This window comes from Penaeus chinensis, chromosome 37 (genome assembly GCF_019202785.1).
Source record: "Penaeus chinensis breed Huanghai No. 1 chromosome 37, ASM1920278v2, whole genome shotgun sequence".
NCBI classification, from domain to species: Eukaryota; Metazoa; Arthropoda; class Malacostraca; order Decapoda; family Penaeidae; genus Penaeus; species Penaeus chinensis.
Window position 1 is genome coordinate 6,570,981 of NC_061855.1, and position 10,000 is coordinate 6,580,980.

The 10,000-nt window shown below is 39.1% G+C and overlaps 1 protein-coding gene across 3 annotated transcripts in view; it reads right to left on the minus strand.

Moving 5' to 3' along the window:
* Nucleotides 1-5,294: 5,294 nt before the first annotated feature.
* The window catches only part of LOC125045535, a 23,630-nt gene continuing 18,924 nt past the window's right edge, over nt 5,295-10,000 (minus strand). The window contains exons 3-8 of one of the 3 annotated variants that reach the window (XM_047642852.1): nt 9,917-10,000; nt 9,350-9,746; nt 8,789-9,036; nt 8,292-8,506; nt 8,024-8,117; nt 7,663-7,825 (exon numbers count right to left, since the gene is read on the minus strand). The exon at nt 9,917-10,000 is cut by the window's right edge and continues 943 nt beyond it. In XM_047642852.1, the coding sequence (XP_047498808.1) occupies nt 7,798-7,825; nt 8,024-8,117; nt 8,292-8,506; nt 8,789-9,036; nt 9,350-9,746; nt 9,917-10,000 (1,066 nt within the window). In that variant the 3' untranslated portion in view covers nt 7,663-7,797. Of the gene's footprint in view, nt 7,826-8,023; nt 8,118-8,291; nt 8,507-8,788; nt 9,037-9,349; nt 9,747-9,916 lie in introns of all 3 variants that reach the window. The other 2 variants (XM_047642851.1, XM_047642850.1) reach the window with 2 other exon arrangements.

Here is a 10,000-nt window from a genome sequence, read left to right on the forward strand (position 1 = left end):
CATGTGTGTGTGTGTGTGTGTATGTGTGTCTGTATATATGTATGTATATATATGTATATATAAATATGTATGCTATATATGTATAGATATGTATATATATGTATTTATACATATATATATATATATATATACATTTGTATGTATATGTATACATATATATATATTTATATACACAAACATTTATACATCTATATTAGCTTTTACATGTATATATATATGTATATATATATACACACATATATATATATATATATGTATATATGTACATATGTATGTATATCTGTGTATAAACATTTATACATCCATATTAGCTTTTATGTGTGTGTGTGTGTGTGTGTGTGTGTGTGTGTGTGTGTGTGTGTGTGTGTGTGTGTGTGTGTGTGTGTGTGTGTGTGTGTGTGTGTGTGTGTGTTTATATATGTATGTATGTATGTATGTATATATATGTATATGTAATATTTTCGTGTATATTTTCTCTCTTTCTTAAGGGGTTCTCTGCTTGTCGTCCCTGGTTCAAGATTTTCACCGGATTCCTTGTTAATCCGGTCCTGTGGGGCCTTTGACGTGACGCCCTCGATACGTACTAATTCTGCTTACTGGTTACTCCTCCAATAAAGTTTCCACAGGCCCTTATAACTAGGTGTATAATCCATGTACCAAAACACCTTGAAATTCCTGCTCTTTCCAAATACAGTGAATTAATTTGGCTTTAACATTCTGTAACTCTTAGCAGGTATGATATTCTATTCCTAGTTGACATACACTCATCAGGAAGATATATTTTAACCGAGTTTTATTGTAATTCGAATAAGCTGAAGCTATTGGGATTTCAAAGAGCTGGGCAGGAATATCAAAACTTCCTGTATTCGTTATCATAAGTCAAAAAGAGGAAGGAAGACAGGCAATGGAAAATGATGAATAAAACACCACATTACAATAATGTCTTTATTATTGTGTTTCCAACAAAAATTTAACATTGTTAATATAAAATATACAAAATAAGTAGACATTAATAACAATGGTAATTATGGAAGGAAGAAACTCTAAGTAAAGATATGTATCCTTGATATGGCAGCAAAACACACGTAAGACATCCCTAACGTCTATTATTTAATGACTAATAAAATTACAATACAAAAATGAATAATTATTGCTTGTGCTTTACTTGAATATTTTTAATGTTTTACCTCTAGGTGCAGTTTTTAAAAACTTTCCTGGAATTGCTATCTAGAAAACCACAAAAAGGTTTAATAATGAAACGGCTCTTTCTCTATTCGATTGATCATGCTCTTATCAAAAAATAAATTAGCCTAACGGAAATTTAATAATCATAAGAAAAAAAACCTGCACAGCTATAATTAATTGGAATGTTTTGGAATGCCAACATTTACAAGAAAATTCCAGACCATGATATTACAGAACGGTATCGAAAGTTTCATTTTGTCTTCGATACATCTGTAATTCCTTTTTTGGGGGGTGGGGGAGGTATTTTTGCAATGTATGCATCTCTTACAAAATAATAATTATAAAAGAAAAGAACAAATAACAACAATTTGGCTTTGGAGTAGTATGGCAAGCATTTATTGAACTCTCGTGTTTATTAAAAAATAACATTGGATATAAAAAGCATAACTCTAGTAGGCATCTACCTTATCAAATACAAAAAAAGAATGTGTAAGGCAAACTTTGTGCACAAAATATCTCGAGGGGGAAATTTATACAAACTTTTTTTTTTCATCTTACGAAACGCATTTCCACCAACCAACATACTTGGCACTCGGGTCGAGCTATATGGCACCAATTCAAATTATTACAAAGAAGAAAAAAAAAACAAAGAAAACGGGAATTTCTTGTTGCAGGGTGAATACAGATTATTCAATGTATAGACTGCATCTCCAGATATGGTTATAATTAGCACACTGTAATTAAAAACAAAGAAAAAATATATGCATAGGGCGCTACAGATATATCTGTATGTATATTAAAAAATCTTGTGCCTCTTTAAATAAACTATTCATTACTTAAAAAAAAATAATCTATATTAAGCTTCTTACAAAAAGGATATCAATGGAAAATGGAGATTATTATGATTTTTAACGTACGGGAGGGATATACTTTTTGTGAAGTGATATCAATATTGTGCTTATTGATATAATTTGCATAGTGAAACCCTTGGCAGGTCAGACATCAACTTTGTCATCCTGTTATGTATATACAAAAAAGAAAGATTATAAACTTAAATCCAAATTAATTTGTACAAAGACTCGACTGATAGAAGAAAGACAAAGTACAGACGATAATAATAATTAAAAAAGCTATGCATTTGTCAGAAGACCTCCCAAGAGTCATAAAGAATTATTGAAATGTGACGAGAATTTATGAACCTCTTTGGAAAAAAAATGAGAGGGAGAGGGAGAGGGAGAGGGAGAGGGAGAGGGAGAGGGAGAGGGAGAGGGAGAGGGAGAGGGAGAGGGAGAGGGAGAGGGAGAGGGAGAGGGAGAGGGAGAGGGAGAGGGAGAGGGAGAGGGAGAGGGAGAGAGAGAGAGAGAGAGAGAGAGAGAGAGAGAGAGAGAGAGAGAGAGAGAGAGAGAGAGAGAGAGAGAGAGAGAGAGAGAGCGAAAAAGTAAACAACATTAAGCTGGTTACCCCTTTGCCGAGGCTCATACATCCGGGTCACCTTTTCCAAATCCATATAAAGAGCTTAGAGAACATGTTTCATTCTTCTTCTGCATCATCTGCTGATAGGGAATAGCCTCTATATATATTAATTAAGCTTCTAGTACATTACACTGAGTAGAAAAAATCACAATTGCATAAAGGACAAGCTGTCATACGATACCTACACACATTCATTATGACAGTCACTCGCAATAACATTCACCAGAACTATTCTACAGTATATGGAATGATAAAAGTTTATTTTCCTTATTTCATTATATAGATGACACATATGAAGATTCTCCAGATTTTTTTTTCATGGCAACTAATTGTTCTTTAAATTTGATAACATTTACCCTGCCAACCCTCAGGGGTTGTAGGTTACGTGAATAAAAGAAAATAACAATAAATTAAATACATGACATTTTGCCTTATTCATGGATGGCATAATAGAAAACAAGAAAGCAAGAATAAATAACGGCAATTTTGCTATAGTTATAGCTACCATTAACATAAAATATATATAGCTGCTTGAGGGGAAGAGACAAAATAGTTGCCGTTTTTCTTCTACGTTCTGAGGGATAGTATTTAAAATATATATTTAAAGAAAAAATCACATTTCAAACGGATAAAAATAATAGAAAACGCTGAAAGACAAAACACATCAACAACTTGTACACAAAACGTTTTGATCCTACAAACATTTTTGTTTTGGCAGAACGTTTAATCTAGATTTTCTTAAAAAAAAAGGAGAGAATTACGCATTTATTCCTTTGTTTTTGTAACGCTGCCAGATACTCCACATATATGGCACCTACGAGACAAACAATCACCTTGTGTAGATTGTTTACACAACGCTATCACTCATATTCTGGAAGCTTCGTGTATAACTGATATGCAAAGACGAGGAGATTCCAACTAGAGATAAAATTATCCTTAGGGAATATATGTTTTTTTTTTCTTCTTCATATTACGAAGACATGCACGTTAGAGATTTCAAAAAAGAAAAAAGATTTGTTTCTTTTTTTCTTTACAAGAAAGAAAAAAATGACAAGATGTGTTCACCATTCTATCTCACTGCTTCCATCTGACGACAGAAGCGAGAAAGAAAAAGAGAGAAAATCTATATATATGTATATCTAGATATGTAAACATTCTATATCCTAATTTTAAAGAAATGTACAAATCCTTAACTTCAATTTTTTTTTCCTCTTTTCTCTTGCAGTATTCAAAGTAAAACCACATTATCATTTAATAATTACGAATCACCATACAAGTACAGTAAAAAAAGCTGTATACACAGAATCCAGCCAGTGCAAAGTATCTATTCTAATGGGTGGACTTTCAATCTTAATAAAAAAGGAACTCGCCGAGTCTCACTAAGTCGCCGGGGCAATGGTAGCTCTTCGCGTGAGTGGCAACTTGGCAGGAAAGGTCGACGGCCTTGGCGAAGCAGTAATACTTGGCGAGTTCGCGTGTGTTGAATTATTGTTGTTCGCTTCTTCTCGAAAAAGATGTTTCTTGAAGCGGGGGCGGAGGGTGAGGTTAGAGGGTGAGGTTGGAGGTGGAGGGTGAGGTTGGGGGTGGAGGGTGAGGTTGGGGTGGAGGTTGAGGGTGAGGATGGGGGTGGAGGATGAGGTTAGGTTGGAGGGTGAGGATGGGGGTGGAGGGTGAGGATGGGGGTGGAGGGTGAGGATGGGGGTGGAGGGTGAGGATGGGGGTGGAGGGTTATGTTGGGGGTGGAGGGTGATGTTGGGGTGGAGGGTGATGTTGGGGGTGGAGTGTGAGGATGGGGGTGGAGGGTGAGGTTTGGGTGGAGGGTGAGGTTGTGGTGGAGGGTGAGGTTGGGGGGTTGGATAGGCTTGAGGGTAGAGGGTGAGGTGATGAGAGGTGCCGGGGGGGGGGGGGGGTGGAGGTGGTTTACAGAGGGGATGAAGGGGGATGGCGGAGGGTACGAGGGGTGGAGGGGTGGAGGGGTGGGGGTGAAGGGTGGAGAGGGGAGTGGAGAGGGAGTTGGAAAAAAATCAGGTCTCACGTAATGAGTTTTCTTGAATACTGAGGAACTTGAAGTGACATGGACAAGCTATTATTATTAATATTTCATACTTTACTTCTTTTTTTTTAAATCTTAGCGACAAACCCCCTTTTTCCCATAGAACAAGCGTGATATCAGGAATGCTAGATAAGATCATCTTTTTGGGCAAATACAAACTTTTTCTTTGTTACTCGTTAACGATATGCATAGAAAACGTGACTGATAATGATGAAAAATAAATACCATTTCTTATCAGGTCATTTGCGGTTGATATGTGTAACGTTATAAATGTGACTGCTTTTTTTCCGTTTAAAATCAGCAAATATACTTATCTTCAAGCCGTAATATATGTTTCATAATTCCTACAACGGTAATTATATATTTTTCCTATGAAAATTACACCAAAAATACAATGAAATTTAATTATGTTGATTAAAAAATATCATGAACAATGATAACGATTCCAATGGTAATAGCCATAGTAATAATACTAATACTAATATTGCTAGCAGTAAAAATATCAATAACAAAATAAGTAGTAATAGTATTAATAATAATAATAATAATACTGAGGATCTTGAATAATATTAATAATAATAGTAATGACGATAATAATAAATACACTAATAATAATAATAATAATGATAATAATAATAATAACAATCATAATGATATTATCAGTAATAATGAACAATTGTGATTTTTTTTCATCTATTATCATTTTGTTTCAACAGGTTAAATTAAAAACATATTCGCATCACACAACCCTTTCCGTTACTCTAGCCCGTCAGCGTATCATTATTTTTTCAAGAGAGCATATCAGTGAAATTAAGCTTGTATTAAAATTATTCCTACGTCTTATGGCCACTGGATAACCATGAGCAGAAGCTATAGGAAGGCGTCTATACTTATCAATATCGACGTTTTAGCTGATTTGCATTTTTTGAAACAAGAAAATCAAATGAATCGCAAAAAAGCGCGTGAAAATTTACTTTGTTTTTACCCTATGTGTTTTGTTCCGGTTGTTCCCAATGGCAATGTTTAACCGAAATTAAGTAAAAATATCTGTACATATATATATGGGAAATAAGACTGAGTGATAGAGACAGTGAGAAAAAAATCACAATGGGATTTCTCGAAAACTGAACTGGAAAATACGACGAAGAAACTGCATTATCAGAAATAAATAATCAGCAACACATACACACAAAAAATACGTTGTCTTCTTACTCTCGTAAAAACTACTGACACGTTAAAATAAAAGCTTAAACTTACTTCATATTTGGCACAAGAAAATCAATTCAGCTTTTGGCCACTGATCATGTGTTTAAATTAAAGTCATATAGATTCTGCAATAAATGTAAAGCACACAAAAATATACAGCACTCTGTTGTCATCAGGAGTCCGTGAAAGACGATCTTTTCGTAATAAAAGAGGACGACTCTGCAAAATTATATAAAAAGTATAACATTCTGAGAAAAATGTATTCAAACACAATACATCAACTACAACTTACCTAAAACTAGGTAACAATCAGTGCTTGTAACAACATGATATGGTTTAATTCATAAAGGTTGATATGGCCACTCGGATATTCTGTTTGAAGAAAGATATGCGTGATATCTCTTTGACATGGCACGACGTATACTAGCTTCGCATTCTTGCATTCTCAAGTCGATCGGACATTGCATGCCAGGGTTTTCATTTTCATCCTTTCGTTCATTATATCTATTATTGAAGATGTGTGAATTATACATTATTATCATCATCATCTTGCCATAAAATGGAAAAAATATATGTACTGGGAGCTTATTTCCTTTCGTATTTGGTACTTATCAAAACTGGAGTAAGCAGCTACGAGTGAAAACTGCTGTTTCTGAGAGCTGGAAGAAAGAAGTTTAACTGGGTGTGGATACTGACAAAAGCTACAGCCGACGTAGGGACAACCACCTCTAGAAAACAATGCTTGAGGATTGCATAAACAAACAGCTTTGTAATGCCAGGTAAACGGTGTGTTTTCTTGTTCTTTTCCAAGGAGGCGAAAGAGCAAATATTTTTCCTTTCTTCTTCTTCCACTTCTTGCTCTGCCCTCTTTTTCTCTGATCAATGGTCGCTTTCTTCCCTAATATTTACTCTACCGAAAAGGAATGTGTGTCTCTTGTCACCTAGTCTACTCTACCTAGAAAAAAATATCACACAGTCCCATGCACGTGAAAACCGGTGTAAAAACTACAAAAGGAAATCAGTCGATACACAAAACAAAATGGCATAACAACGTTACGTTAGCACTAGCTTAAATATCATTATAGGTATACCAGCAATAAGTTTCATTATGCTGTGCTTCGGTAGCAATAAAAAGCTTATTGTTTAGTACGGTGCAACTCCTTTTCCTGTGGCGGACGAAGAAGGAGGTCGCACTGGAATATGTTTCACACAGATCCTACAATCCTACACATTTGTAGAGCAGACCTACTACTGTAGCTTTGAGCACAAGGAATGATATGGCAATATACTTTGTCGATTAACGGTTCCTGTTATGGGCGCCTAATTTGCATAATCCTAAGATTAGAAAAAAAGACCTTTGTGATATGTTGCCAATAATAGGAATCCAATAGAAAGTCTTAGGAATTTAAGCAATAGCTATCTTTTTCAGGATTAGAGCTATCTATTTTCCTTTTCTTTGTCCGAACCAGTATCAAAGACAAGATCCTTCCATTCAGATTTACCCCAAAGAATAAAAAACGAAAGAAGCACCAAGGAATGGCTTGCTGGGGAAGGAACGCGTCAACATGGCCGGCCGACTGTTTCCCTTTCTCCTTCCGAAGATAAATATCACATGTATATTTCCTTGGTTGTCACTCATCACATAAAGGGATAAATAGAAAAGTGGTCAAGTGAGCCCTGGACACAGGAGCTACGAGCAACTACTTCACACGGTCACGGCAGCAGCAGCGGCGGCTGCGGCAGCGGCTTTGGCGCGGGTGTTCATCTGACTGCGCTTCGACAACTGCGCCGCCGAGATGTTGTTGTTGTCCAGCTTCTCTCTCCCTTCCTCGGCGTCGAAGCTGTCCGATAACTTCTCGTTGGCTTCTAGGCTAATCTCACTATCGGGAGTGTGCGAACGACTTTTGCCTGGGGAAAGAGAGATAGGAACCAATTTATTCTTTTCTCCTTTCTCGAAATGGGAGTCAGATGCAACAGTGGTCTCACTCACTCTTCCTTAACCCATGAATACTGTCAGAATGAACTCTGAATGAATAAACTACCCTATTTCCATCGTTATTCCTTCATTTCTTAAACAGAATAAGGCAAGAATGCTAAGAACTTCACCTCCAGGCCTTTGCTGGTCCAGGAGGGAGGGTAGACACCGTGCCAAGAAAAGAATCAAATCTACGAACTCTACATTCCTCCTCAGTGACCGTTTCTAGAAAAAAGGGACGAACTCTCTCCTAGAACGTTCTCACAGGCTCACAAAATCACACCAAACCAAAGAAAAACAATCCCTATAACACAAAATGAAAATGATAAACAGATACAAGGACTATAAATAAAATAACATAATGAAAAATACGAAAGACCTCAACGCCAGTCTCGTTACCTTGCGCGTGGTGAGCCTCCTCCTCCTTGACGGCGCCGGCCTCGGACACGACGACCTCCGCGCCCTCGTCGTGGCCCTCGCCCTCCGCGCCCGCCTTGCCCGTGAGGCCGTTCGAGCCCGCGATCACGGCCGCGATGTCGCAGTGCTTGGCGCCCTTCTTGCCCAGGGCGACGATGGCATTGGCAGCTCTGGAAGGTTGCGTGGTTAGGATCGGTCTAGGAAGAGACATTTGCGGTGTGTAAAAAAAGTGTGATGCGTTTGCTCATGCGTCGGGGATTTTGAGTTAGGGTCGAGCTGTCTGAATATCATGTATTCTAATTACTAGAAGACTATGCATATCAATAGACCTTCATGCTTTTCAGGTATTAGAATCATATCAAACTAGCTGATCCTATGCATATTTCACAATATATCATAAATCATATGTATATCAACCAACAGAATCCCATAGATATCAAGACATCACTGAAAGCGTGCGTGGCTTGATGACTCATTACCTGTAAGACTTGTTCACTTCCTTCTGCATGTCCACGTCGTACTTGTGGTACTTCTCGTACATGCTAATGATGAGGTCCCGCTCCTCCTCCGAGTACTCCTCGAGCGACGGGTGGAAGCGCTTGGCGTGCTTCACATACGTGTTCTTTCTCGGGCCGTCGTAAGACTTGAAGGTGGTGAAGCACAGCATGCAGATGCTCATGTTGGTCCGGGTGTCGTAGTCGACCAGGAGCTGCCTCCGCCATTCTTCCTGGAAGCCACAAAGAGAGAGAGAGAACAAGATAAATTCCCCGCTTTCACTGCGTCTGGGAAAAAGGATAGGAAAAAGTGATATTACTTTGTTTAACAAGAAGTGTAAGGGATAAATTCACCGCGGCTAATTCGAGAAAAGATATAATTTCTCTTCGCCCGGCGAACTTGGAATTTAATACTTCGCGTTGCATTCTCTGGCGAACATATCGACGTCTGTGTCTCTTTATCCTTAAAATTTGTACAATATCATTGCCGTTTGACAGCTGGACTTTGGCACGAATGGATGATATGATCAGACACAAACACCCTACCTTGAAGGTTCTCATGTTGATGGTCACTCTCTGCGCGCTTGTCGTGTTGGCCTCCCCGCCGCTGCCTCCGTCGGCCACCTGGCGCAGGATGCTGTGGAAGTACGGCGTCACCTTCTCCTCGCCTGCGTCCGACGGCGGCGTGACCGACGGCGCTGACGACGACCCATTGATGGCGCTGGAGGGAGCGGTTGGCGTGCCGCACGCGGACGAGGACGAGTTGGGTTCGTCCGCGGCGCCGCAGGTGAGCTGAGATGATGGAGGGATGCTGTTGGGCGTGGGCGTAGGCGTTCTCGCCTGCGGGTGCGGCATAACGCTGAGGTCGCTGGGCGTTTCGGGGGCGCTCTGCGTGTCGCTCTCGTCGCTGTTCACGGCCGGGTCCTCCAGGGCGCTCGCGTCGCTGCGAGGGGGCGGGGGCAGGGAGGGGGAAGAAAAGGGTTAATAGAAGAAAACACCTGCGTGATCCTCTCAACAATCCGACTTCAACAAAGTTTAACAATCTGCAAAATTCCCAAAAGCTTTGCCACTTGTCGTCTGACAAGTGGCAAAAAGGGAAGGGAAGCAACTCACCTCGTGACGTCGAATTTCTCGGACTTGACTGGCGATGGCTTTGTGACGATGGTCTCTAATTCTTGCACTTCGTCTGCTTGCTCT